Source organism: Natator depressus, chromosome 25 (assembly GCF_965152275.1).
Source record: "Natator depressus isolate rNatDep1 chromosome 25, rNatDep2.hap1, whole genome shotgun sequence".
Taxonomy (NCBI): Eukaryota; Metazoa; Chordata; order Testudines; family Cheloniidae; genus Natator; species Natator depressus.
In genome coordinates this window covers 4,409,634-4,437,446 of record NC_134258.1, presented here as the reverse complement: position 1 = coordinate 4,437,446, position 27,813 = coordinate 4,409,634, and the positions used below count along the sequence as shown (strand labels likewise).

At 57.6% G+C, this 27,813-nt stretch overlaps 1 protein-coding gene across 1 annotated transcript in view; it reads left to right on the top strand.

Annotated features, from left to right (window-relative positions):
* The first annotated feature begins 1,072 nt into the window (after nucleotides 1-1,072).
* The window catches only part of LOC141977786 (unconventional myosin-Vb-like), a 51,255-nt gene continuing 24,514 nt past the window's right edge, over nucleotides 1,073-27,813 (top strand). Inside the window, exons 1-18 of the mRNA XM_074939464.1 lie at nucleotides 1,073-1,139; nucleotides 1,664-1,808; nucleotides 6,118-6,274; nucleotides 8,951-9,094; nucleotides 11,092-11,173; nucleotides 12,297-12,404; nucleotides 13,634-13,746; nucleotides 14,042-14,307; nucleotides 15,106-15,187; nucleotides 17,004-17,144; nucleotides 17,933-18,058; nucleotides 19,630-19,713; nucleotides 21,295-21,447; nucleotides 22,238-22,335; nucleotides 22,727-22,813; nucleotides 22,923-23,034; nucleotides 24,834-25,045; nucleotides 26,859-27,015. Coding sequence (XP_074795565.1) covers nucleotides 1,747-1,808; nucleotides 6,118-6,274; nucleotides 8,951-9,094; nucleotides 11,092-11,173; nucleotides 12,297-12,404; nucleotides 13,634-13,746; nucleotides 14,042-14,307; nucleotides 15,106-15,187; nucleotides 17,004-17,144; nucleotides 17,933-18,058; nucleotides 19,630-19,713; nucleotides 21,295-21,447; nucleotides 22,238-22,335; nucleotides 22,727-22,813; nucleotides 22,923-23,034; nucleotides 24,834-25,045; nucleotides 26,859-27,015 — 2,184 coding nt within the window. The 5' untranslated portion in view covers nucleotides 1,073-1,139; nucleotides 1,664-1,746. The remainder of the gene's footprint in view (nucleotides 1,140-1,663; nucleotides 1,809-6,117; nucleotides 6,275-8,950; nucleotides 9,095-11,091; nucleotides 11,174-12,296; nucleotides 12,405-13,633; nucleotides 13,747-14,041; nucleotides 14,308-15,105; nucleotides 15,188-17,003; nucleotides 17,145-17,932; nucleotides 18,059-19,629; nucleotides 19,714-21,294; nucleotides 21,448-22,237; nucleotides 22,336-22,726; nucleotides 22,814-22,922; nucleotides 23,035-24,833; nucleotides 25,046-26,858; nucleotides 27,016-27,813) is intronic.

Genomic DNA, 27,813 nt, shown 5'->3' with positions numbered 1-27,813 from the left:
TTGCTACCCTTGCATCTGCAGGGCTGCTGGCGGGGGCTCTGCCTTCAGAGCTGGGCAGCTGGAGAGCCGCGGCTGCCGGCCAGGAGCCCAGCTCTGAAGGCAGAGCCCCCGCCAGCAGCCCTGCAGATGCAAGGGTGGCCTGGTACAATATCGCCACCTTTCTGCCTGGCTGCTGGCCAGGTGCTGCCTTCAGGGCTGGGCACCTGGCAAACAGCTGCTGCTCTCCAGCCACCCAGCTCTGAAATCAGCACAGAAGTAAGGGTAGCAATACCGCGACCTCCCCCCAAATAACCTTGCGATCCCCCTGCAACTCCCTTTTGGATCAGGACCCCCAATTTGAGAAACACTGGTCTTCTCCGTGACACATGTATAGTATTGGGTAAAAGCACACAAAAGACCAGATTTCACGGTCAGTCATGCATTTTTTTCATGGCCGTGAATTTGGTCGGGCCCTAGTCATGACTAACTTGGGCTTCCTCGCACCTATTCCTCCTGCACGCTGGTATGCAGGGCAGCAGCCCAGCCTGCTCATCCATCCAGCCTCCCCGACTGTCCTAGCAGACAGCCTTGGGAGCAGGCAAATGTCCGCTTTGCTGCACTAACCCCTCACCTGGTGCACTGGAGGGAGAAGTTCTTCCCGGCAGGGTGAGCTGGCTCCTCTCCATCATGAGGAGCCTCAGCCCCTTCTGCAGGACGAAGGGTTGGCTTCCCACCCGCCCTGCGCAGCGCTGCCTGGTGTGGTGGCCGTGGCTTAGAGGACACGTGGCAGGGGATTGGGGGGCACTGCCGGTCTGGGCTGGGGAGAGCAGCTGCTGCTGCATGGGGGTGACCCAGCCTGGCTCCGTAGGAAGCCTCCAAGTGCCTTCCGGGCTGGGCCGCTAGAACGGTGACTAACCCTGTTCCGAGGCTGAGGGTGCTGGCTCCAGCAGGCTCAGCTGTTCTCCCTTGGCCTCCTTCCCGACGACAGGAATCTACCTACCCCCTCGACCCCCAGTGCCCCCAGCTGCCCTTCCTGCGCAACCCCGACTACCTGTCGGGAGAGAACGACCTGGTGGCCCTGAGCTACCTCCACGAGCCGGCTGTGCTGCACACGCTCAGGGCTCGCTTCCTGGAGACCAACACCATCTACACCTACTGCGGTGAGTGCCTGGTCACTGGGCTAGAGCAGGTTCTCCTGGGACTCTTCTGTGCAGGGGAGTCCTTGAGCTCGGTAACCCGCCGCGCTCCCTAGGGGGCAGGGTCCAGTGGCTGGAGGAGGGGAGACGGGAGTCGGACACCTGGGTTCCCTGCCTGGCTTTCCAGCTGACCTGAGACCAGACATGGTCACTGCTTTCTGGCCCTCTACAAATGAGCCTCCCCCTCTTCCTGGGATGAGCGGTCTCCTGTGTCTCCTAGCCCTGCCTGCTGTAAAATGGCAGCTGGAGGGGGATGGTATTGAGGCTCATACCAATACCCCAGTGATGGCCATGTTAGCAAGATGGCCATGCACATCAAATAACTGCCATGGCTCACTTCAGTGCTAGCTCAAATGCCCCTTCCCTGGTGCGCCCTCCCCCCGCCGAGCTTCATCTGAGGTGCTGGGGTGGGGGATCCCCCTCACAGCGTCTCCTGCCCCGCCCCTCCACTCCTGGCTGGGTTTGAATGTCCTCCCTCCTGCCCCCAGGTATCATCCTCATTGCCATCAACCCTTACAAGCAGCTGCCCATCTACGAGGAGCCAGTTATCTATGCCTATAGCGGCCAGAACATGGGTGACATGGACCCCCACATCTTCGCCGTGGCCGAGGACGCATACAAGCAGATGTCCAGGTGAGCAGAGCTGCGGCAGGCTGCACCCGGGATGCTGACATCCCGCACTGGCTTCTTGTCCTGCTGGAGTGATTGATGCAGAAGAACCCCCTGATTCTCTGGACCCCAGGTCCTTCCGAGCTGTATCGCCCCAGGGATGGGCTATTGTTGCTGATTAGCTACAAAGGGGACTTATGTTGGGTGTTGGGATCTTGTGATGGGGTGCAGTAGGCCCCCTGCTGGAGGCCTCAAGGTCCTGCCATGCCCTGCCCCAGAGAAGGGCAGTGGAGAGGGTCCTCCAAGCTGCCTAGAGAGGCCATGTGGGATGTAGCCAATCCAGGCCCAGTAGGCTCGTATAAAAGGAGCTGCAGGCCAGTGTGAGTTGTCTACTGGCAGGGACTGGGGGAGGCTGAGGTGCTCCTGGCTGGCTGCAGGGGCTGGGCACATGAGTCTGCTAAACAGGGACAAGGGGAGCCTGAGAGTGGCTCCTGGCTGGCTGATGGGACTCCGCTAAGAGGGGCTGCAGGGAAGTGGCCCAGGGAAATGTTGAGCAGCGATTAGTGAAGGGACGCAGCACAGGGCTTAGAGTCCCTGGTTTGGGGCCCAGAGCAGTGGGTGGGACCAGGGGAAGTGGCTATGCCCCAAGGAAGGGAATTAGAACTGCCGCACCCCAGGGAAGGGGTGGGGCTGACTCAGTGGGGAGCTGTGGTCAGTGAACTGAGCCCAAGAGGGGTGACTCAGCAGGAAGGCTGGAGTCACTGAGGACTCAAGTAGGGACAAGGAGTCCTCAGGGAAGAAGCCCTTGGGGTGCTGCTCAGTTCCAGAGTAGGAGCCTTGCAACCTAGCTGGACCAAGCAGTACTGTGATGGGCCCTGCTGGACTGGTTAAAGACTGAGCCCAGGGAGGGCTGCAGGACATTGGGGACACTTGGGACTGTGTACCCCAGAAGGGGTTTGTTTAATCCATCCAGAGGGCTGAGTTGCCAAAGACCCTCCTGATAAATGCAGCGGCCAACAGGGGGCACCGTGAGTGGATAAAAACAGCAGGTGCACACACGCCCCACCAGGGGGCACTTGCGAGAGGTGGGTGCCACCCCATTACAGATCTCAAGTAACCTTAAAGGTCAGGAATCCTGGCTGGACGCGCGGGGGGGAGCCCAGGGAGTCTGTTTCCTTGTTCAATTGCTCTGAGCAGCTCAGAATATGATGTGAAACTGGGTTCGGGGAGGAGTGTTGAGATGCTGGAAAGATGGCAGGGAGGAGGCAAAACTGAGTCCAAGGGCCTGGATCTTGGCAGGATGGCACCCCAGAACGATCCTGTGGGGGCTGGCCTGCATTGCCCAACCCTGGCCAATGGGAGGAGCTTGTGGTGGCCCGTTTGAACAGCACAGAGCATGGAAGCATGGTGAAGAGATCTGGCCGGGTTCTCGGAGGCTGAAGGGCAGTTGAAGCCGAGCATCTGCCTTTCTGAAAATCCCAGCCTAAGTGCCTCCGAAAAGGCCCAGCTGGGGTAAGACTGATGAGCAGCAGAGCAATTCCCTCTGGAGAAATCCCATAGACCTGAATAGACTGGAACCAGTGGGGGGTCCCTAAAAATTTCTCTCTCTCTCCAGAATTTAATAGTGGGAGACCCATTCTGTTTGGGCCAGTCTGTAGCAGGGGCTGTGGTTCTGTTAAAGTCCTCTAGAATGGACCATATGTGTGGATGCGAAAGTCTAAAGAAATTGCTGCAAAACAAACTGGTTCCTAGGCCTTCCGTCTCTTCCCTTGAAGCATGTGGAGCTGATCAGTCTGGGGATGGGTACATGACATGTGGTTTGAGGACCCTTAAATGACTCGGCAAGCTCTGATGGCTTCCATGTGTGCTGATGTACGTGAAGCTCAGGCTGTGGGGGGTTGAAGCTAGTTCATGCTACCCTGTTCTAGAGGGAGGCGCAGGAGTGTCTGCTTTCAAGGTACATCTCCAGTGTAGGTGTCACTTCCTGCGGGGGAGATGTGCCCACGCTAGCTCTGACCAAGCCAGCCTACTAAATATAGTGGGTAGCCATGGCTGGGGTGGCTGCCCCATGTATGTTATGTGACAGGGTTGGGCCAGATGGCTATAGGAAAGTGCTAGAAGGCAGATATATTAGCCCCAGGTTAAGTAGGTCCCTTTCCCCTGGGTAAGGTAACAGGGAAGGTTCCAGAACAATCAGGAACTTTGTGGAAACAATTAAGGCAGACAGGCTGATTAGAACACCTGCAGCCAATCAAGAAGCTGCCAGAATCAATTAAGGCAGGCTAATCAGGGCACCTGGGTTTAAAAAGGAGTTCACTTCAGTTTGTGGTGTGTGTGTGAGGAGCTGGGAGCAAGAAGCTGAGAGAGAGAAGGCATACTGCTGGAGGACTGAGGAGTACACGCATTATCAGACATCAGGAGGAAGGAAGGTCCTGTGGTGAGAATAAAGAAGGTTAGGAGGAGGCCATGGGGAAGTAGCCCAGGGAGTTACAGCTGTCACTCGAGCCACTGTAGACAGCTGCAACCCACAGGGCTCTGGGCTGGAACCCAGAGTAGAGGGCGGGCCCAGGTTCCCTCCATCCCCCAACTTCCTACTTGATACCGGAGGAGTGGACCTGGACTGTGGGTTCCACCAGAGGGGAAGGTCTCTGGCCTGTTCCCTGATCCACTAGGTGGATCAGCAGAGGCTGCGGGGATTGTTCTTCCTTTCCCCATGCTGGCCAGTGATGAGGCTAACTGAGTGAACGGCAGGTTTGAGCCACGAAAGTGGCCAAGCTGAGGGCTGCCGTGAATCTCTGAGGCGAGCAAATCCGCCAATAAGCGCAGGACCCACCAAGGCAGAGGAGGAACTTTGTCACAACACTGAGGACTTCAGCTGAGATTGTTTGTGGGGAGGGGGTGGCTAACCCATCCCACCACTTGCGCCATTGCATTGTTATCCTTAGTGCCCAAGTCAATCCGAGCTAGCGTGGGGATGTCTGCCTGAGCTGGGAACCTCGCCTCCTGCTCTTGTGTAGACACCCCCTAAGACAAGCGGCTGCGGCTGCAGACTCTCCAGAGTGTTTCATCTCTGATCAGTGGAGCTGGTGGCCTGATGTGGGAAAGCCCAGGGCACAACCTCAGTGTTGGTTCAGTACACGCCACCATCCTGACGCCCAGGTCCACATGGGGTCACCTCTGCATGGGGCCCCAGAGAACTGGGGGTGAAGCAACCAAGCAGCCGGCTAACCATGTTGAGGTGAGACAGAATAAACTCCCTAGAACCGCCCCTGCCAGCCCAGCCTCTTAACTGCATCAGAAGGACCCCTGGCTCCTTGGCAGCTCCTGGAGGAGTGTCCATGTGTAAGCAATGCTCTCTCTGCATGCCCCGCTGCTTGCTTGCTTCCCCCAGACTGTGCCAAGTTCCATGCTCGGCATGGCTGTGGGGAATGGCCAGGTGAGGCTGGCACTTGCTAATAGCTGTATGCAGGGCAGATGCTTGCTCTCCTCCAGCTACTGGGGAGAGGTATGGGAACAAAGCCCCTCTTGAGGCATCGTGGTGGGGGAAGGAAGGGGCTGCTTGAGCCAGGAGCAGCTGTCTTTTAAAATAAAACCCAGTGCTCCCTTGGGCTGGCTCCCAGCCAGGGCGGTGGAAACAGGTGGGGAGGGTTAGCTCCCTGGTGAATCTGCATTTGTCTCTGCTAAGCAGAAGAGTGGTGGCAGGATGTGTTGGGCTGGCTCCTGCCATGTGTGGGGCTGGTTTGCTGGAGCGCTGCTGAGCGTCACTTAAAACCCAACCCCGCGAGGCAGGGTCTGTCTGAAAACTCCCCTGTCCAAGAAAAGCCACTCAATGCTTCTCCTTAGAGGGGAGTAGGGAAATGCTGGGGGTTGGGATTGCGGTGCTGAGCCTCCCCAGCAGGGGAACCAGGGTCCATCTCTCCCTCCCCATTAGATGGGTGAGTCAAACTGGCTGAATTTCCCTGGTGCACCAGGCTTCTCCGTGGCCCCAGAGTGCTAAGGCCAGTTCAGACCCAGCCTGAGCCTGCACTTAAACAGCCCATGTCAGCCTTCATCCCCTGCTCCACCCTGACTCCACTTTGCTGCCTGTCCTAACTCAACTGCGAAAGGCCAGATGGGGCCCTCAGGGCACTCCTGGCCTAGCCACACCTGGGAGACCCCATGGGACATCCAGAGCCAACTCAGGGCTGGGAGAAACCTCCATGTTTGTGGGAGACTTTCCCAGCTGTGCCCCTTATCGTCTGGTGGTTCAGCCATCGCTAAAGAGGGCAACTTCCTGCTGAGTCTCTGCCCTCGCTGAGCTCCCATCGTGATGGGCTCCCGTTGCCTCCCACAGGAACAACAAAAACCAGTCGCTGATCATCAGCGGCGAGTCGGGTGCTGGCAAGACGGCGTCGGCCAAATATGCCATGCGGTACTTTGCCATGGTCGGGGGATCCCTGGGTGACTCCAGCATGGAGGAGAAGGTGCTGGCCTCGAGCCCCATCATGGAGGTAGGTGCTGCTAGCCTCTCCTGGGCGTGCCAGAGGGGAGGGAAGAAGCAGGGATGGTCGCTCCAGATCCGCTGTCTGATGGGGAGGAATCTGTCTGCTCTCCAAATGGCTGAGAGCTTCCTAGAGGGCTGCCGGGGTGGAGGTGGGGACTCCCGCTCCTAGTTGAGACTAGGATATCGAGGGCTTCCTTGGCTGCACAGGTCCCTTGGGGCTGCAGGAATGCCCTCGGGAGGCAGCGGAGGTGGATCCAGCTGGAAGGCTAGCTGCTCCCCTGCCACAGAGGCTCCTCGAGGGCAGAGGTGCCCCATAGATGCAGGGTGGCCAGGCTTGACCTGGAGCGAGATTCGCCTCCTGCCCCCGCTGAGCAGGCCGCTGTGCAGCTGTCCTTGGCACAGTATTGTTGAGGGAGGGGATCTCTGCGGAGCAGCCTGGCAGGGGGCGTGGCATGCCTCGTTTTCCTGCTTCCCTTTCCCTCGCTGTGCTCCGCGCTGCTGAACTTGGGCCTGTCAGCTGGCTGGCGGGGAGGGAGGAAATCCTGCTCTGAGGGGGCAGCTCTCTGCTCCCCTCCTATGGTGCACCGTGTCTGGAGCTGCAGTTCCCAGCCTGCCTGGGTTCTTCCCCTCCCCTCTCTGCTCCCTGTGGGAGATGGGGAATCCCACCCCCTGCCTTGGGAAGTGACTGCAGCTGTAGGGCTGGGGCTCTGGGTCCCAAGGTGAGGGAAGTGGACAGCTCCCACAGCCGGGGGATAGAAAGGTTTGGAGACCTCCCCACCCTGAGGCCCTCTGAGAGTGGGGGGGGAGGGCAGGGTGAAGCAAATCTCCCCACGTCTATCCCCTCAGCTCCCTTCACTGTAGCTAGCGGGCAGGGCCGTCCGTGCGCCTGTATCGGGAAGGCAGAGCACAGAGCTGTGGTGTGGTTGCCTCCCGAGGTCCCACGAGCAGTCCTCTCCGGCCCAAGGTCCGTCAGCATGGAGGGGCTTCCCCTGCAGGCCGAACAGGGGTGGGAATGAGGCCCCCCAGCAATGGGTGGCGTAAGAGCAAGAGGAAATCTGCAGGGCAGGGGGTCTCTGCCTGGAAGCCCGCTGAGCCCATGGGATGGGAGCCAGTGGGGCAGCCCTGCCAGCTGCCCTGACCCACCCAAAGGCAGAATGAGATTGGCACTTGCAAGGGAGGCAGCTGGAAGTGCCTGTTCCCCTGTTTCTGCCGGCTGCTTCGATGGCAGTTGGGCTCTTCCCCACGGGCCCTGCTGGCTGCATCCAGTGTCTTGACAATGCTTCGTGGGGCTGGGTGAGGGTGTCTGGGGACCACTCGGCATCCCAAAGACTCTTCTGATCCCATCAGACCCATCTCTCTGCGCACACCTTGATCGGGGCACAGTTCACCTCTGTGCTCCCAGCCCCTCTCCTCCAAGGGAGGCTGCCTCTGTCTGGATCTTAGGAAGCAGGTAGCCCCGGCCTCATTCAGTGCGCAGCCTGTCTCGCACTGATGCCGCATTTCTACATGCCTCTCGGCAGGATTCCTTGCTGCCTGGGCTCCAGGCTGCTGCAGTGAGGTCTCCCGAGGGCACCAGGCCCTAGAGCCGTGGTTCCCGAACGTGTTACGAAGGCGACCCACCAGCTGCGTTTTCTCTTTGCAATTGCACGTGTTGAAGAGCGAGTCTGTCCTGCAGATCTGGGCCCGGCTCAATATGGACTGCAGTATCGCGGCAGGTTTGGCCCAGCTGCCCCTTGTCCTAACAGCTTGGGTGGCCGGGCCGTAAGAGTGATGCTGTGACCCAGTCTGCCAGGAGCAGGGAGCTGGGCCCAGATCAGTGGGACAGGAGCTGCCACTGTGACCCATCCCCTCCCCTTTGCCCCAGGTTCATGACCCATCTAGAACCTTCCCATGACCACTGGAGGGTCAGGACCCACTGTTTGGGGAACACTCCCTAAGGCATGCCCCGTGCCAGCCTTCTCACTGCAAACACAGCTAGGAAGGGAGAGAGCTCAGGGCTTGCAGACTGATCAGCACTGTACCTGCCACCTATGTGTGGTCCCAGGTGTGATCATAGAATATCAGGGTTGGAAGGGACCTCAGGAGGTCATCTAGTCCAACCCCCTGCTCAAAGCAGGACTGATCCCCGACTAAATCATCCCAGCCAGGGCTTTGTCAAGCCTGACCTTAAAAACCTCTAAGGAAAGAGACTCCTCCACCTCCCTAGGTAACGCATTCCAGTGCTTCACCACCCTCCTAGTGAATTTTTTTTCCTAATATCCAATCATAAACCTCCCCCACTGCAACTTGAAACCATTACTCCTTGTGCTGTCATCTGCTACCACTGAGAACAGTCTAGATCCATCCTCTTTGGAACCCCCTTTCAGGTAGTTGAAAGCAGCTATCAAATCCCCCCTCTTTCTTCTCTTCTGCAGACGAAACAATCCCAGTTCCCTCAGCATGGGTGGAGGCAGGGGTGTGTGCATAGACCCACTCTACACTGTGGCCTAGTGGGCGGGACACTGGACTAAAACTCAGGAGACTTAGGCTGTGTTCCCAGCTCTGCCACTGACCTGCTGGGTAACCCCGGGGAAGTCCCATACTGGCCTGCCTCAGTTTTCCCACCTGTAAAATGGGAGTAAGGCTGCTCCTTGGCTAGGCACTCTGAGATCTAGGGCTAAGCACCATTTCCCTTCCCAATCAGGCTTTTGGAAATGCCAAGACCACCAGGAACGACAACAGCAGCCGCTTTGGGAAATATGTGGAAATCTGCTTCAGCCACGAGTATCGCATTGTCGGGGCCGCCATGAAAACCTACCTGCTGGAGAAATCTCGCCTCACCTTCCAGGTGGGCCCCGTGCAGGGGAGGGGGTATACACACCAGCTGGCTAGGGCACTGCAGCCCAGGGTATCGCTGAGCGGGTGACGGTCCAGCTCTTGGAGCAGGGTAAGCAAAGCCCCTTTATAGACCCACGTAAAAATGGCTGGTGCTTTCCCTTGCTCGCTGGATTCTCCTGTTGTCTGAGCTGGGACTGCAGCCTTGGCCAGGTTCTGGCTCTGAGCATGCTGAGGAACTGGACTCTGGGAAGGGCCTGAGAGGCAGCAGTGTGTGTGTGTGTATACTTCAACCTTTTCCCCCTTATCCCTGCGCACCCGATCACTGCCTACTGCTTTGGACTTCAGTGCAAGCTCCAAATACTACCCCAAGTCCTTAGGCTCTGTGTGCGGGGGGGCAGAGCTCCTACAGTGCAACGGAGCTCGGCATGGGGTTGGGGGTACAATGACCTGCCCAGGGCTGGGGGGTGCATGGATGGCAGGTGGTGGTGAAGCCGCATGACATGCTCTGACTATTGGACACTCTCTCCCCTGGCCCCAGGGCCCTTGCTTGCTCATACAAGGTTGAGCAGGGACCACTGTTGTTGACTGAGATGCAAGGCTCCATGGGAGTTTTAATCTGTCGTCTCCATACTCTCCCGCCCCCCGACGTGCCCGATCTGTGCAGCCGAAGCTTGACTAGAGCTTCAGGAAACTTCCTGAACCAAAACGTGAGAGTTAAAAGGGCCTTTTTGACAACAGGAAACAGAAGACCTTGCGATTTCCTCCCTCTCTCTCTCTCTCTCGCCCCTGCACGGAGCACAACAAAGGACGTGGAGAGTCTTTTAATTTTTAATTGTTTCACTTTAATGCTTGTGAAAAGAAAATGGGGGTGGGGAGAACTAAACAGCCCCCAGGATCATTGATTGTTTTCTGTGGTAAAGCTGGAAAAAGGGAAGGCCTGAAATAACTTTTCCATGAGAATTTACTGAAATTTAAGACCCCATCATCCAAAGCCTGCAAACCGAAAGGACCTGGATGTGTGTGGTTTTCACCACTGATTCATCCAGAGCTTGTGTGAGTGAGTCAAACACACCAGTGAATGCCCTCCTCCGCAAACTTCCCACCGGTGGCAAAGCCGGAGGAAGTGGCTGAGCCTTGCTGGCTTACTGAAAGTTCAAATCCAGGCTCCGTCAGACAATCATGGGGAAGGAGGTTCCACAGACCCTTTGCTTACGCTGAGGAGCTCTGTTGGCCGACCGAGGCAGGTGTCTAAGCTAGGAGGCTCCCATTTTGGGTCAAAATTACTACCTTAACCCTCCCTCCAGGGAGCAAATCTGTAAGAACAAGACCTAGTTGTCTCTTATCAGGAGGGCTGGCTGACTTTTTCAAGGAGGAAACATTTTTGTCTGGGGGGGGGGGGGAGGAGAGGGGAGAGCGCCCTTTTTCTACTTAACTTTTCACTTTTGGAAATGAGCCTCTTTAAAATGTGCCTTCCATTTTTTAAAGGGAAAATCCACCATATTGCTAATAAACTAATTTAAAATGTCTATTCCAGAAACAGTGACCAGAAATTCCAATGGGAAGCTGGAGAAATGCTTCCCTGTTGCCTTCTACGTCTCCCCCTCCTGGCTGGAGCTGCGGGCAGATGGCTGAGATGCCCCGAGATCCAGGCAGACCTGAAAGATGTGGATATGTAGCCAGGCTGCTGTGCTCCTCAACAAGCTCTTGCTTGAGTGGGAGGGAGTCTGAACTCAGACTCTTCAATTCCAAAAGCAGGAGGCTGCTCTTGAGTTCAGGGCGAGACTCTTAGCTGGTAGCTATAGCAGGCCCTTATTCTCCTATGTGAACCAGCAGCTAAGCATGGGGTAGCCAGGGACCCATTCTAGCATGGGTTCGTTACTGTGGAGGAGGGGGATAGCGGTATCTGACGTGGCCCGGGCATTCCTTTAGCCAGAGGGATGAGGTAGCAACAGGGGGAGGGATCCAGGAAAATCTGGCCCAAACCAGCTGTTCTGCTTGTCTCTGCAGGCAAAAGCCGAGAGGAACTATCACATCTTCTATCAGCTGTGTGCGTCGGCCACGCTGCCGGAGTTCCAAGGCTTGGGCCTCGGTAAGTGCCACAGGCAGAGAGCCAGTGCCTCCCTGGGCAGCCAGCGTGCGGGCAAGAGCCCAGTCAGCTGTCCCCACGCACTGTCCCTGCAGCAGCTCTCCGGGTGGTGCCGAGTTGGGAAGCAGCAAGGCTGGGGTGGGGTCTATACAGGACCTCTCAAACAAGGGCTGTGGAGATGGGTGGGAGAACCTAGAGGGTAGGTGAGGATACCAGGGTGGCTCTGGGGCTAAAGGGACCTGTCCTCTTGTTGTTGACCTCTTCCGCAGCATGAGAACCAGGGGCTGGTTGGACAATATTCATGGCAGGCAAACTGAAAAGGTAAATGCTTTTGGCAGTGTATAGAGGAGAAACGCGGCACACGGCTTGGGTTCACAGGGATAAGCAAAGCTCCTCAAACAATTATTCCATGGGGAATGTGCCTGTTCTAAATCAAAAACTTTCTGCGGAGGGGGTTCAACTGGGACAAAGCTCCTCAGGTTTCAATCCTGCCTGGCTTCCAGTCTGGCTTCCTGACAACTCGTCTGCCTGGCTTCTTGGCAGGCTGCCTGGTAGGCAACTGGGGGCCCCAGGATTTCCAGGATCTCCAGTTCTGGGACAGCCCATTAAACTGCCACAGGTCTGGGGACTCGTGGGTAGCTGGCTCTGGAGCTGTGGGAACCCCTGGAGCCTGGCTCCCCTTCAGCCCACCAGACGATTTTATCTGGAAATCATCAGTGTGGTGGGTTATTTTGCGGGAGGGGGATGACACTTTTTTATCTTTTCGTGAAGAAGTTTGAACTTGTGTGTGTGATCCAAATCTCTAATTCCTAAAACCCTCCCCGGACCGGCACTGGGGCTCAGCTTCTGCCCATCTTGAAGAAGCTGTTTTCAAGGGGCTCTCGGCTCTTGCCTGGCACCAAGAATGTGGCTGCTTTCCGCGTTGGTGTCTGGCCATGCCCCACCAGGGAAGGGATGGGGGCTGCGTGTCTGGATTGGGAGCAGGGCCATAGCTACCCCAGGAGCTGAGGGAAGCGGTGGGAGGAGAGACGGAGGTAGTGGGGCTCGCGTGCGGCTGTTCTGCTGATCTTGCTCCGTCACAGCGGAAGGGAACTAACTGGGAGCTGGTCCATCTCTAACCCTGCAGGTGGGGCTGAATCCTTCCGTTACACCAACCAGGGGCAGTGCTCGCACCTCGAGGCGACTGATGACGCTGCTGACCTGGAGAGCACGCGAAATGCCTTCTCGCTATTGGGTAGCTGTCCCTGCCTCTCCTGGTACCACCTCCGGCTGGGAGTGGTAGCTGGGGGTTGCAGCTGGCTTGAATGCAGTGCTACAGTCCCCACCGGCTTTGTATGGTCACTGCTAAGAGCATGGGGGTCTCCGGACCACGCCAGACCAGGCTCAGTCGGCCTGATGTTTGAGGAAGGCACGAGGAACCCCCTAGTGGGTGGTTAAGGAATGACCCATCCATGGTTCTGAGCCCTGGCAGGCTGCCCCCACCAGTTCCCCGCTGGGAGCCAGAGGGCAAGCTGCCTGGGGCTTCTCTGGGCAGGGGGGAGCCTTGTCAACGTCACTGTAAAACTGGCTCCCGGCAGGGGTGAGGGCTGCTGGGGCTCCTTACCCAGCCCTCCGGGGAAGGGGGACAGCTGGGCCGGGGCCATGAAATTGACAAGACCGTCAGAAGCCGACGTAAGGGACGCGGTGTCTACACACGCCACATCACCCTTACTACACCGACATAAGCCCCGCGCTTGGAGGCAGAGTTACTCTGTCGGCATAGTAGGGCACTTACCTCGGCGGGAGGAAGGCTGTAGACGCTGACATAATTAGGTTTCAGAGTAACAGCCGTGTTAGTCTGTATTCGCAAAAAGAAAAGGAGGACTTGTGGCACCTTAGAGACTAACCAATTTATTTGAGCATGAGCTTTCGTGAGCTGCAGCTCACTTCATGAAAGCTCATGCTCAAATAAATTGGTTAGTCTCTAAGGTGCCACAAGTCCTCCTTTTCTTTTTGACATAATTAGGTAGCTTATTTCGACCTTATGACCACCTAACTGTGAAGTGTAGTCCAGTCCCTAGTCTTCCTCCGAACTCCGCCCCATTTCCTAGCCCCTATAGCATGCCGCAGAGCATGCTATGGGCAAGCTGCAGTGATTGCAGGCTGCGGGACGCTGCCCTCTTACCATGGCCACCAGGACAGGGTGCGACTACGGCATGGGAGGGCACATGTCCCACTGGGCAATAGGAACTGCTGGGCGTGGGCAGCTGCCCAGAGTTAGATGCCACAGGAGTGCGCAGAGCTCTATGCTCCTTCCACCCAACCTGCCCCCATGTCACAGCTGAGGGGCGTGGCTGGAACTTGCTCCTTGTCTGAGCTGAAGCTGTCCTGGGGCAACACGGGAGGAAGAGCGGCTAGTGGCCCTCTCCATGGGGGTGCCCGGCTCCTGGCCTGGTGCGGCACAATGTGCTGTGTGCTCTGCAGGGGTCCATGAGTCAAACCAGCTGGAACTGTTCAGCATCCTGGCCTCTATCCTGCATCTGGGCAACATCCAGCTCCGTGCGAAGGACCGGCACGGGGAGAGCTGCTTCACTGAGGTAAGCTGGTAAGCTCCCTCCACCCTGCAGCGCTCGGTGGGTGTCCCCTCTCCAGTAGCCCGCAGCCCTGGGCGTAGCGGGGTACCTGGCTGACGAGGGTGGCCCTTGCCTCAGCCAAGCTAGAGGTGAGGGGGCCAGGCTGGTGAGGGGCGGCTGTATGGGCCTTGGGCTGTTGGCTCGGAGTGGGGTGCTCTGCCGAGCCCCCCGGAGGCTATCCCAGTACTAGCTGGGTGTCATGGGGTCGCTCCCTGCCCCACAGCGACGCAGCCGACGAGAGGATTCTGTCTCCATGCAGCCAGACGGCGAAGCCCTGGGCCTCTTCTGCTCGCTGCTGGGTGTGGAGAAGTCCCAGGTATCGCGCTGGCTCTGCCACCGCAAGCTGGTCACGGCCGGCGAGACCTACGTGAAGCCCATGTCCAGGCGGCAGGCCCTGAACTCCCGCGATGCCCTGGCCAAGCACATCTACGGGCAGCTCTTCAAGTGGATCGTGAGCAGGATCAACAAAGCCCTGCGGGCGTCCTGCAGGCAGCATGCCTCCATCGGCATCCTGGACATCTACGGGTAAGGACCGGGCCTGCGTCGAGTCCAGCCTTCCTCGCTTTCGGCCCCGCACGGAGGCTGGAGCAGCCTCTGTGCACCCCCATGTGAAGGAGGGGTCTGTGCCTGCTCAGGGGTGAGAGGGGAGCCAACCTGCACGGGGTCCTTCCTGGCAAAACCTCTCCGTACTAGTGAGCTGGTAGGTGCCCCACACTAACCAGGTGATATGGCCTCAGAGCATGGACCGCCTGGGTGATCCTTTCTCCACACACCTGGCCAGTTCCCTGGACAGTCTCCTCCGGGGTCTTCTGAGCTGGCAGGTCCTAGTTCTCCTGGTCCCCTCTGTTCCTTTTTTCCCCCCTGGTGGGGAGCGGGTGCCTACCTGGCAGTCTGGGAAATCCAACTCCAGCCCCATGTGGCCAAGACAAGGGTATATGGCTGGGCCAAGCTAGAGAGTGGCTCTGGTTGTCTGCACTCACTGGGCTTGGCCAGCTGTGGACCATAGCAGTGTCCCTTTTCCCATCCCCATCTTCTGCTCTCGTTGGTGAGCGCTCCCTGGCCATCCCTGCTGGGCTCCTGCCTAGAGGCTATCGTACGCCACCCCCTCTGGAAGGTACGAGGGTTCAGGGCAACTTAGGGCATTGCAGAAGCTAATGGGATGGAGAGGAGTGTGTAAGGCCCAGGGATCCTCTTTGCTCCAGCACTAAACTCAGCTGGATTTATTTCCCCCACTAATTCTCCTTGTTTAAAAGCACAAACCCTTGGAGAGACCCTGTCAGCTCCCCTGTCGTCGTCCTCACCCTCACCCCGTCTCTCCCCCAGGTTCGAGACATTCCCAGTAAACAGCTTCGAGCAGTTCTGCATCAACTATGCCAACGAAAAGCTGCAGCAGCACTTCAACCTGGTCAGTGCTGCCCCTGCTCCTGCCGGGCTCCGGAACCCTTGCAGGGGGTCTGGTGTCTGTACAGCGCCTAGCGCAGCAGGGCCCGGGTCCACGACTGGGGCTCCTGGGTGCTACGGTAAAACAAACTAACAACTGAACTAGCTAGGAAAGGTCACTGGGTACCTGAACGTCTGTTCTCCCCTCGCTGCTCTGTCCCAAGCCTGGTGTCCTCCGGCCGCTCTCAAAGAGCAGCGGGCGGCATGCTGTGGGTGTGGTAGCAATTGCGAACACCCCTCCCCCTCCGCGCCCTAGGGGAGCCTTGAAAGACTGCCAGAGATGGCTCTTAAGAGCTGATAGTTTCTTGCTAGTTCAACTGAGTTTGACACCTGCATATTGAATTCCGGGCCTGGCGCCTTAGTGCGGAGACCAGTTAGGCTGTGTCTGTAACCGTGCTCGGAAGTCCCTGGGCAGCTGTTAAAGCGTTCACCAGAGAACAGTCTGCCGTTGGCACCGGAGTTGCTGGTAGGGCTGGAGCTCTGTGTTCCCCACAAACCCCTCATGTCTGGAGCTGGCTGGGAACTTTGTTGGTTTCAGTTTTCCAACAAAAATGTTTTGTGTGTTGTTTTTCCAAAGGGTCAGTTTTGACACCATTTCGGTCAGTGTCCCAGTTGGACATTTTAGGAACAGGCTCGTTTTTTCTTGAAACACAACTCCGTTTATACAAAGACTTTAATCATAATAAAAAAGCTAATAGTCAAAATTGGAACAAATTGATCAAATCAAAACAACTTTCTTGCAGTTTCATTTTGTTGAAAACTTTTTAAAATCTTCATTCCACGTCTGAACAGAGTTTGAAAATCAGGGGAACTTCCTGCCAAACGGTATCTGTCCCCTGCTGACTCTAATGATACAGAGCTGCTAAGAGACACGAAGCCACTAAATAGTGTGCTGCAAAAAAGTGTAAACTGATCTTGTCCCCGTCTGACGTTCCCTTGGCTCACGAGGCTTCTGCTTGTTTGGAGAGTGAATGCCACGTTTGCCCCAGGGCTGGGGGTTCAGCTGATGTCACTGCTACTGGCTCTTGGGCAGCTGGGGTATTTGCTAGTCTGGTCTCTGTTGGAGGTCAGTCTCTGGGCTGTGCTTGTCTAGCGTGCTGGGTGCTGGTTAGCCTGGAGGGCTGGAAATGTCAAAAGAGCCCAGGGGAATTGGGCACCTGATTCCATTGTGGAACGGAATCCTCTGAACAGCCCTGCAGGGGGCTCTCGGCTCGGAGTGCTCCCCCCTGCAGAGTAAGGGCTATGACCAGAGAAAATGGAGCAGGGTCCCGCTGGGAAGGTAGGGACCCGCCCCCATGCAGAATGCTGTTGTGGTGACTCAACACCTGAGTGTCCTGGCAGGGTTGTGCAAAGCTGCTGGAGGCAAACTACCATAGCAGGCAGCCTAGGGCCCGATTCTCCCCTCCCTGCAGCTTTGTGGTCACTTAAGGTCTGTGTGGCATGGCCAGAAGGGCCCTTGTGGTTTGCATCTCCAAGCAGCTTCCCAGGCAGAAGGGTTGGCCCGCTGGCTTGGCACCGTCAGGCAACAGTGCAGGGTCCACTGAAACCTAGACCAAACTCTGGCTACTGCTCTCCCAACCCTGTGCGGATAGCTCAGTGGTTTGACCATTGGCCTGCTAAACCCAGGGTTGTGAGCTCAATCCTTGAGGGGGCCATTTAGGGATCTGGGGCAAAAATTGGGGATTGGCCCTGCTTTGAGCAGGGGGTTGGACTAGATGACCTCCTGAGGTCCCTGATATTCTATGAAGAGCTCTGATCCCGTTCCCACCCCTCCCCCGTAGCATGTCTTTAAGCTGGAGCAGGAGGAATACATGAAGGAGGAGATCCCCTGGACCTTCATCGACTTCTACGACAACCAGCCTTGCATCGACCTCATCGAGGCCAAGCTGGGCATTCTGGACCTGCTGAATGAGGAATGCAAGGTGAGCATCCTTCCTGCTTTACCGGGAGGCCAGCAGCGCATCTGTGGGCGATGCCAGCTTGGGGGAGGGGGGCATGAGGGTCCAGCGCTCTCCTTCCAGCCTGTGTAATGGGACAGTCTCTTTTCCTAGGCCTGAGACAACCTGTTCTCAAACAAAAACCCTGCGGGGGGAATAGCTTACAGCTTCTAAATTGCAGGGGGTTCGGAGAAAAGCCAGGAAACTGATCAAAGGAAAATCTGGCTGACGGTGAGAGCCGCGAGGAGCTTAATCTAGTTACCTTAACAAAGAGAAACTTAAGGGGTGACTTGACTATCTGAAGCTGTGTGGGGAACAAGTATTTAATAATGGGCTCTGCACTCTAGCAGGGAAAGGTCTTACATAATCCAATGGCTGGAAATTGAAATTAGACAAAGTGCCCTTTCAGTGGAGGAAGGGCATACATTTTTGACAGCCAGAGTAGCGGTTGGAACAATTTACCGAGGCTCGTGGTGGATTCTCCATCGCTGCTGATGATTGATTAAATGAAGACGGGATGGTGTTTCTGAGATGGGCTCTAGGAATGATTTTGGGGATAGCTCTCTGGCCTGACTCGTACAGGAGGTCAGCCCGGATTGGTCCCATCTAAATCCCAGCTAGGGATTTAGACTACTTGATTCCAAGGTCCCATCTGGCCTTGGAATCAAGTAGTCTAAATCCCTAGCTGCAGGTGGCTGCCCTACATGGGGGCAACAGAGTGCGTCCTGTTCCCCAGGCCTCCTGCTGTCTGACTCGCCGTCTCTGCCTTCCAGATGCCCAACGGCAGCGACGTGAGCTGGGCTCAGAAGCTCTATGATAGGCACCTTCACCACAGCCCCCACTTCCAGAAGCCCAAGATGTCCACAGATGCCTTCATTGTCCACCACTTCGCAGGCAAGGTAAGAGGGCCCAGGGGTGGGGGCAAGGGGTCCCTAGGGCACAGGTGGGTGGGGGGGCCACTGGCCTACAGGAGAGGCTATGAGACTTGCCCAAGTTAGGGTCTGTCTGAGCTGGGGTGAGAATGGAGCTGGCTGGGAAGTCTGTCTTGGAGAAATCCAGACACTCTGAACACTGAAGTTTTCTCTCCCAAACGAATGCTGTCGTATAACCCCACTGGACTCCTTGTGGCGCCCGTTGGGAGAAGTGGGGCTCTCCCAAAGCAGGTGGAACCCAGCTGGCCCAGGACTTCAGCTGCAAAGCTCATGCTGCTGCAATGTCACTGTGGTGCCCGCCTGCTCCTGTCCGCACTCCACTGGGGCTGGGTGCCCAGGAGGCTGGCTGCAGGCGAAAGCCACCTCCCTGTGCGCCAGGGCCCAGTGGCTCTGCAGCTGGCCCCCTCCTGCCCCTCGCTCCAGGGCTGAGTGGGCTCCTGGAATGGTGATGGAACTGAAAACAAAGTAAGCTCAGTTAGAAGCCAGCCAGTGGCTGGAGTCTGAGCTCTGGCTGGGATATGCTGGAGGGGTCATGTGCCTAAATACACATCTGTAGCAGTGTGAAACAAGCTCGCTGTTCCGCACTGCACAGTGCAAGGGATCCTGGGACTCATAGTTCCTAGAGATCAGGTGACTCGTAGGCTCGGCACAAGGCCTGCTGGGAGAAGAAGCGAGATAAAAGGCACAGCATTTCTGCAGAGAGGGGAACTGCTGGTGAATGACTGGCCTGGCCTGGCCCAGCTGGTGCAGATCAAACTAGACCTCTCTGGAGAATCCAGCGTCTAGAGACAGTCTCTCCACTGATGTTGGGGTGTGGCTGCAAGTGGCACTGCCTGAATACCATGAGACACCCCCCACCCTAGCTGGCACCCACTGGGAGCATCCACAGCACCAGCTGCCACTCTGAGAGAGCTTCCAGCCCCTCTGGGTTTGTTAGTTAGAGCATCCCAGGCAGGCTGGTGAGCTTTGAGCCTCCGACTCCCAGAGGCCATCGGGACCCCAAGCAGTCTGTGCTGGGGCATGGGGCTCTAGTCCCTTTGGAGGGGGTGCTGTGGGCAGGGGCTGGACTAGACCACTCCTGAGGCCCCTTCCAGCCTGACACTTCTGTCTGGCCTGGGCAGGGGTGGGGTGGGGATGTTTTGTCTGCATGGGTTAAACAGAGAATTCCAGCTGCAGCCAGCATTTGGGAATGACACCAGGGCTCACCTTGCTGAGGGCTGGACCTGGCTCTGCGAGGGCAGTCTGCTTTTTTTAAAAACACCTATTTAGGCGAAATTCTTCACCACCCCTCCTGTGTAACAAGCAGTCGAACTCCCATCCACCCCAAACCATTCCCTGTAGGACAGCACTGGTACAAACGGGCTGGGGCTTCTCAAAGGCCCAAGGGCTTTAGGCACCCAGCTCCCCTTGGCTTTGATTTCCCCCACCCCCAGTACCTCTGCTCTGGAGACCTCTGGGCTCTGAATTGTCCCAGGAGACCCTGAGGCTGTCATAGCCTGGAGCTGATGAGGCCTTCTGCATGCCCTGTTTACCCACAGGTGGAGTATCAGTGCAGTGGGTTCCTGGAGAAGAACCAAGACACTGTCCATGCAGAGCTGATCGGGCTCCTCCGAGCCAGCAAGGTGAGCCCATGGACCTCCCAGCGGGGTGGGGGCGGGGCGCTTGGCAGCAGACTGCGCAGAGGAAGGTGGTAGACGGGTGTCATCTGAAGTTCATCTCCATCCTGTGCCGGGATGGGGATCGTCATGTGGGTCAGAAGGAGCAGTGCTGGCACCTTGGGGAGAAGTGCCCTGGCAAACCTGCGTGTGCACCCCCCCACACACACACACAAGCAAACCTGGAGTGGCAGGGGAGCCCTAGTATTCAAATTTGCAAACAAAAAGATCTTGTCAACACAATTGACCTGGGGGGGAAGGGGGGTCACAGTGTCCTCACTGGGTGCCAAGGTGGGGACCCACATGTCCTGCCATAAGGACAAAAGCTGCACCCACCCTGAGCCCTCACTCCATGGGGGGTGTGTGTGTGGGGGGGAGGGGTGAGAGCTGTGGTGCAGAGGCCAGATGCCAGGGGAGCGATGTAGGAAACGACTAACTGGGGTCCGGTCGTGTCCCGTCCATGATGCCCTGAGTTGTCAGGCCCCCTTCTCTGCTGCTGTGAGCTGCTGCTGCAAAGGCTTGGTGCAGACTCAGCTGTGGGTGGGTCAGAAAATGAAGACTCACGTCCACCAGGGGGCGCCAGACCTCTCTTTATCTTGGGGGGGGGGGGGGAATAAACCATGCTTTGCAAACTGACCTGTAAAGCAGCTGCCTGGCTAGACCCCCCTGGGATGAAAATTGCCTGTGCAAGCCCCACAGGCCAGGCCTCACCAGCAGAGCTGCTGACTGGGAATGGGAAGCTCGGCGGGGGGCGGGGAGACTCACTCACTGCTGTGCTGGGGCTCCAGGCCACTGTTGCAATGCGGGATGCTAGACTCTGGGAGCTGTTAACCTGGGCTGGGGCGGTGAGGCCGGCAGACAAAGCAACAGTGATGCTGCTGTTAAGCTAATCGGTTTCATTTCTCTCCCCCGCCACCCCCTCGTTGCCATCCCATGGATCTGCAGAAGGTAAGTGGTCCCACAGGGTAGGAGTCACAGGCCACTCTCCGTCTGCTGCGGGTGCTCCCAGGGGCTGGTGGCTGAGCCTGCAGGTTGCCAGTTCTGGCTGGACGTTTTCCTGCAGGTTTCATCACACGACATGGAGGGGCCGCAGCCCTAGGGTGCGTTGCAATGGGTGGGGGACTCTGGGCTGTGGCTGCTGCTTATCCTGACTGGGAGCAGGGATGAGCTGCTCCTAACCCGGGGACACCCAGAGGCTGGGCTGGTGCCTGTCGTGCTCTATACTGACCCCAGGCTCAGATCCATGCTGCCCGTAGCTCAGCAGGGCCCTGTGCGGGTCAGACTCTTTGCCTGACGCCCCAGCTGGTGCAGAGAGATGCCCATGAGTGGCACTGGTACAGCTGTGGGGAGGGCTGCATCCTGCTGCAGGGCCTGCAGTTCTCATGCAGCTGGCTCTGTGGCTCCCCACAGTGCTACAGCAGCTCTGGGAGCAGTGGGGCTCGCACTTGCAATAGGGCTCGGGGTTGCTGGCTGGCTGTTGCTGCCGGCCAGTAGGTGTCACTCATGGCCTGCAGCTGGCTCTGATCCTTCTGATGTCTCCCCACCCAGTCTGCACTGCTGGCCGAGCTCTTCCCGGAGGAGGGGGACGGCAACATCGCCCTACCCTCCCGCAGGTCGCATGGGTCCAGGGTGACCGTCCGCCCTGGCAGGAGGTCTCTGCCAGCTACTGACAAGGAGCACAGGAAACCCATCTCCACCCAGGTACACAGCGGGGCTGGCATGTCCTATGCCCTCCCCATGTCACTACCCCCTTTTAACGCTGCATCGAGCATCCACCCCTGTGCAAACCCCTCCCGGCTTCTCAACGTGCTGAACAGATTCCTCCTCCACTGCCAGGAAATGTTCCTGGGCTGGCTCTGCCTGAGAGGTGCTGAGCCCCTACAAATCCTGCTGTCCCCAGAGGCCAGCAGGTGCTCAGCACAGCTGGTAGTTGGGGCCTTTGGCTCCCAGGGAAGGGATCTGTGCCCCGGCAGTGAGATGCCCCAAACACTCTTGCTGGATGGTGGGGAGAGATGGGCCCAAGCACTCAGACGTTCTCAGACTCTGCCGCATGCTGGGGCTGGTCTGAGCTGCCAAGTTTAGCTGCAGACCCACAGGCTTGGTGGGCTGGGGACTCTGGTTCCAGGCTGCTCGGAGGCTTATCAGCACCCAAAGCCCCAAATAGTGCTGCCAGGTGAGAAGGTGGCCTGGAAAGGGGCAGCTGGGTATCCAGGGGCTGCATGCAGGGGTTCCGCTCCTCCCTTGGACCAGCCTTCAACTTAGGACAATGGGTCCTGGTGCTCTCTGCTGCCCACCCACTGCCAGGCCCCTTGCCTGTGCCCATGAAGGGCAGTGGGAAATGCAGCTCTGGTGGGCCCCCAACCCTCCCCAGGGAATCCAGAAGCCTCTTCGCTCTGCTGAGGACAAGGTCCGAGCCTGCTCGGGAGCCCTGGCTCCTCTGGGGCACTGCATCCACACCCAGACCTAAGCCACCTCGCTCTGTCCCCTGCAGTTCAAAGCATCGCTGCACAAGCTCATGGAGACCCTGAGCAGCACCGCGCCCCACTACGTACGCTGCATCACACCCAACGACTGCAAGCGGCCCTTCGAGTGAGTGCCTGGCAGCTTTGCGATGGGGCGGGGGCTGGAGCGGGGGAGACTCCAGCCAGAGCTGCTGTCTGGGGAACCCGCATCACCGAGGAGCTCTTGTGAGACTAGCAGCAGTTTGTTCCGGCTCTGCAGTAGCAAACTTGGCTGCCTCCTTGGTCCAGTGCAGAGTCGGGCGACTTCCCTTGCTGTCCCGAGCAGCTGTGCGGCCGGATTGGGAGCTGCAGCCCAGCTGCCTCGTTCCCCTTGGCGCCTCTGCAGGCGGCTGCACCACGAACAGTCAGCAAGGAGGTGGCTGGCCGCTGAGGGCGGGAGGGCGGCATGGCAGTTCCGAACCTGCCACGTGCCCTGAGGAACCCTCGCTCGGAGGGTGCTGACTCTCTCTCTGCTCTAGGTTTGACGCCAAGCGAGCAGTCGAGCAGCTGAGAGCCTGCGGGGTCCTGGAAACCATTCAGATCAGCGCCTCTGGCTATCCATCCAGGTACGGCCAAGCCAGGAGTTTCCTGCCTGCCCTCCCCTCTGCTGGGGCACTGGAGTCCCTGGCGTGCTCCAACTCTCCCTGTTGGCTCTGGCCTCTGTCCCCTCCGCAGGTGGACATACGTGGAGTTCTCCAGCAGGTACCGGGCTCTGATGCGCCCGGAGGAGCTGACGGGCGGTGATGAGCAGCAGACCTGCCAGCTTGTCCTCAAGAGGCTGCTCAAGGTAAGAGCCCTGTGGGTTGCTGTCCCGGGGGAGAGGACCCTGAATGGGGCAGCAGGGGATTAAATTCTAGGCTCCAAGGCCCTCGCTGCTACTGCACCCAGCCTTTCGTGCCGCCCCACCCGCTCCTCCATGCCCTGAGGGAGCTGCCTGCTGGTGCACCCGGCTGTGTGGGCTTGATGGGCCCTTCCTTCCCTCCTAGCAATGAGGTCACTATTGCAGGAAACATGTGGGCCAAGTCCATCCGGTTGTGCCGTAGCCTCCGGCGATAGGTGTCTGGGGCCAGGCATCACTGCCTGTGGGTGCTGCAGTATCTGTCTCCTCTCAATAACGGGAGTAGCCTGCTCAGAGCCCTCTGCTACCACGGCATCCTAGAGACTGGCAGAAGGGCGCCTGGCCCAGAGCCCTCTGCCAAACGCAACTCGCTCCCGTGGGAAACGTCAACTCTGCTGAAAGCCACCAACTCCCCTGTGGAGACGGCGCTGCATCGCCCGGTGGGAGGGGTGGTCCGGATCTCTCGTGTGCCTGGCTCCCCAGGAGGGCTGCCTCTCCCCCATGCACCAGTCTGCCTTCCTGGCGAGCAGCTCGTCCTAGGAGTCTCTGGCCATGGAGCCTGCCTCTGGGAACCCCTGCTCTATAACTGTGGGACATGTGCCCCTGGGGGTACACAAGGCCTCTCTGGGGGGCACGTGGGAGTAATTGCATAACAGTGGATTTTATTTATTGATTCATTGCATTTTCCTAATAGGCTACTCAGACGAAGCTTTAAAACTGGGAATTTCTTGACTTAAATTAGCTACCGTATTTTACACAAGATGTACCAATGAGAACAGATACAGGGTGATGCTGACGTACAGATCCCTCCCCTCCAATCACTGTACAACGCGGGTTCAGTTGCCCAGCAACTGTCCAGTCTAACTGAGCTCAAACTTAGTTGGGTTTTTTGGTCGTACACATTGTGCCTATAACTAGATCTGTACATAACCATGAAACCTGGGCCGATGGCCAAAACCAGGCAGTGTGAAGAGCACACAGTATCTGTGGTGAGAAGGGTGTGGGGACATGGGCAGCTGGCAGATCAGGAAAGGGGGTCCACAGTGAGCAACATTTGGGAGCCTCTGCCATAGAGAAGGGGCACGAGAAGCCCCTGAACTAAACTCCCAGGAGGCATTGCAGCAGCCTTTCCAAACTGGAATATTGAGGATTTTGGCTGAAATCCTCCGGGGTTTTTTTCCCCCAAACAGTCCTGGGCATCTGAGTCAATGAGTGGGCCATGTAGGCCGGGTGAGCTGCTGCCAGCTGGTGCTGACTGGACAGTGCTAAGCCGGTGTTAGGCTGGTCCCATGGCCAAGTTGAGGGTCCCCATTCTCTGGGCAGGCAGAGGCCTGTGCCGGTCTCTGCATGCTGCAGCTTCCTTTCCGTCCAGGCCAGAGACCATCTGGGGAGCACTAGGATTCGGTCCCTAGCTCTGCCCATCTGACCCGGGACAGGCGGCTTACCCTCTGGGGACCCACGTCCCAGTGATACCTCCTGGCTGTGCAGCTCGGTGCCGGGAGCACTGCAGTTGGAGGGAGGGTTAGGTGTCTAAAGGGTTAATACCCCGTCTCCCTGGGATGATCTGGATGCTGCAGCCCCTCCCCGGCCCCACTGTCGGCTGTGGGAGGAGGGTCTGTCCAGCCAGGCCCTGGTGCCCAGAAGGGCCCGCACAGCACTGCTGCTATCCAAGCCTGCAGCATGGAGCTGAGTTCGCTCCGCCCAGTTGTACTTGCTTGGTTACGGATCTCACTGTTCTCTTCTTACAGGACCCCAGCAAATACCAGTGCGGGAAGGGCAAGATCTTCTTCCGTGCTGGCCAGGTGGCCTTCCTGGAGGAGCTGCGTGGCAGGAGGCTGAGAGCAGCCTGTGTCTTCATTCAGAAGAGCTTTCGTTGCTGGCTGGGGAGGAGACACTTCTTGCGTATGCGAGCTGCAGCCATCTGCCTCCAGCGCTTTTCCCGGGGCTTCTTGGCCCGGAGGTGAGAGGTGACGCCCTGCAAACGCTGCTCACATCTGGCAGGTTGAGCCAGGCATTGATGTGGCTCTGCCTTGGCATCACTTGGCCACTGGAGACCCATTTCTGGGCACCCTCTGTGATGGGTTGGATCACAGAAACCCCCTTGGAGCTGCCACCTGATGTGCCAAGACTGCTTCTGCTCCTGCTTTCTTGCCCAGTCAGCTTGGGACTTCAGTGCCCTGCCTGGCTTGAGCCAGACCCAGTAGCCTGCTGCAGACCCAGACCCAGACCCAGGCCTGAACCACATCCACTAACAGCTGTAGGCTTAACTGAAAGCAGCTTACAGAACTGTGCCTGTCTTCAACACTCAGATGCCCAACTCCCAGTGGGGCCCAAACCCCAAATAAATCCGTTTTACCCTGTATAAAGCTTATACCGGGTAAACTCATAAATTGTTCACTCTCTAACACCAATAGAAAGAGATGCACAGCTGTTTTGCCCCTCCCCCCAAGTATTAATACATACTCTGGGTTAATTAATAAGTAAAAAGTGATTTTATTAAATACAGAAAGTAGGATTTAAGGGGTTCCAAGTGGTAACCGACAGAACACGGTGAATTACCAAGCAAAATAAAATAAAACATGCAAGTTTTTTATGTCTAATCAAACTGAATACAGATAAAAACCTCACCAGTTCCAGAAAGCTCTTTTACAGACTAGTCTCCTTCTAGTCTGGGTCCAGCAAGCACTCTCACCCCCTGTAGTTACTATCCTCTTGTTCCAGTTTCTTTCAGGTATCCTTTGGGGTGGAGAGGCTATCTCCTTAGCCAGCTGAAGACAAAATGGAGGGGTTTCCCATGGGCTTAAATAGACTTTTTCTTGTGGGTGGAGACCCCCCTCCTCTCTCCTATGCAAAGTCCAGCTCCAAGATGGAGTTCTGGAGTCACCTGGGCAAGTCACTTGTCCATGCATGACTCAGTTTTTACAGACAGAAGCCATTGCCCACATGGCATCTTGGCTGTCTCCAGGAAGACTTCTTATGTGGATTGGAGCCTTCCAAGATGCATTGTTCCTTGAGTGCTTCTTGATTGGGCACTTAACTTTGCGAATTCCTTTCTCCAGGAACTGACCAAATGCTCTACTAGAAATCAAGGCAGTACACGACCTATATTCATAACTTCAAAAACAAAAATGATACCTGCATACAAATAGGATTAATAGATTCAGTAGATCATAACCTTTACATAGATATGTTACATGGCATATGTAGTATAGAACATATTCCAGTTATGTCATATACATTCATAAGCATGTTTCCATAAAGCCTTATGGGGGGCACCATCACACCCTTGCCTGTTGCTGTACCCAGCCACTGGAACGGAGCAGCTAAGAGTGCTGATGCAGAGTGTCTGGCTGGCAAACAGCATTCCCAAAGCGACATCAGGTGTAGGCCTAGGCGGGGACCTGGCACTAGCCACGCTCCACCCTAGAGGTGGTTGCATTTCAAAAGCGACTGTAAAAATCCCAGAGTAGAGAGACAGGAGCCAGGAGAAGCTGGTGCCAGGCCAGCAGCTGCAATTGGGTCTCATTTGGGGGTGGGGGTGAACAGAGCAGTGCCCTAGCTCTGAGCCTAGGGAGGCAGGGGGGGTTGGTCTCAGGACCTGGTGGTGGGTCTCTGCTGCGGGGGCCTGTAAGGGGCTAGGGTAGACCCTGGGACTGTGCTGTGGGGGGTCACTCTGTCCTTCTTGGGGGCGGCGGGGGGGGGGGGTGGAGAGTGAACTTCTGCTGCCCTGCCCCAGTGGGCTCTGGCTCCCCGTGCCTGTTGCCCTTGTGCAGGTTCGTCAGGGGCCTGAGGAGGACCAGCGCCGCGCTTGTCCTGCAGAAGAACTTCAAGATGGCTCTGGCCAGGCGCTCGTACCTCCGCAGCCAGGCAGCAGCCGTCACCATCCAGGCCTTCGCCCGCGGCATGTTTGCCAGGCGCCTGCACCGCCAGGTACCAGCCCTGCCTGCAGCCGTGGGGTTGGGGATCCACTCGTGGCGGCGGCTTCAGAGGGTGACGTCCTGGGTGTGCTCCCAGCGCTGAGGGGGGTGCAGCCCTTGGGATAGGGGGTCCTGAGGGGTTACAGGAGCCCCATGTAATGTAGGGGTGGGGGCTGGCAGGTACATCCTGGGATCTGGAGGGAGCCCCCTTGCTTAGTACCCCCATAGAGCAGAGACTCATCCCTCTCTCGCTGCAGGCTCTTGCCACAAGGTAGAGCAGTTACCTGTTTGGCTCAGCTCCTTGTCCTGCATGTGCAGGGAGTGTGGGGCCTAGTATGGGGAGGGGGTGCCCATGGGCAGCTTCCCCCCCACCCCCAACCGCAGGCAGTGTGAGCGGGTAGTGCTGTGACTCCCCAGGCAGGTGTATCACTCTCCTGCCTGGGGTATGGGGCGGCTCGGGGCGCCTGGTGGCCCGTTCAGGGTGCGCGGGGGTCAGCTCACCCGTTGGGAGCCACCCCATCCCTACCCTCAGGAGTGACCAGGTTCCAGCAGATCTCGAAGGTGGTGGGCACGCCTAGGCAAGGGGGGATCTTCACCATGTCGCTGCGCTGGCTCACGGGTCCAGTGCCCGGTGCAGCTCGCACTGGAGCAACCCACGCCTCACACCTGCCCAAAGCCTCTCTGTGGGGAGCAGGCCCTGGTGTAGGCACTCACAGGTGCCGACTTTCACTTTTCCGGCTGGGTGCTCCACCCAGTGGCCCTGCCCCCTGCCAAACAGCTGATTGGTGGGTGCTGAGCACCCACCAGTCTT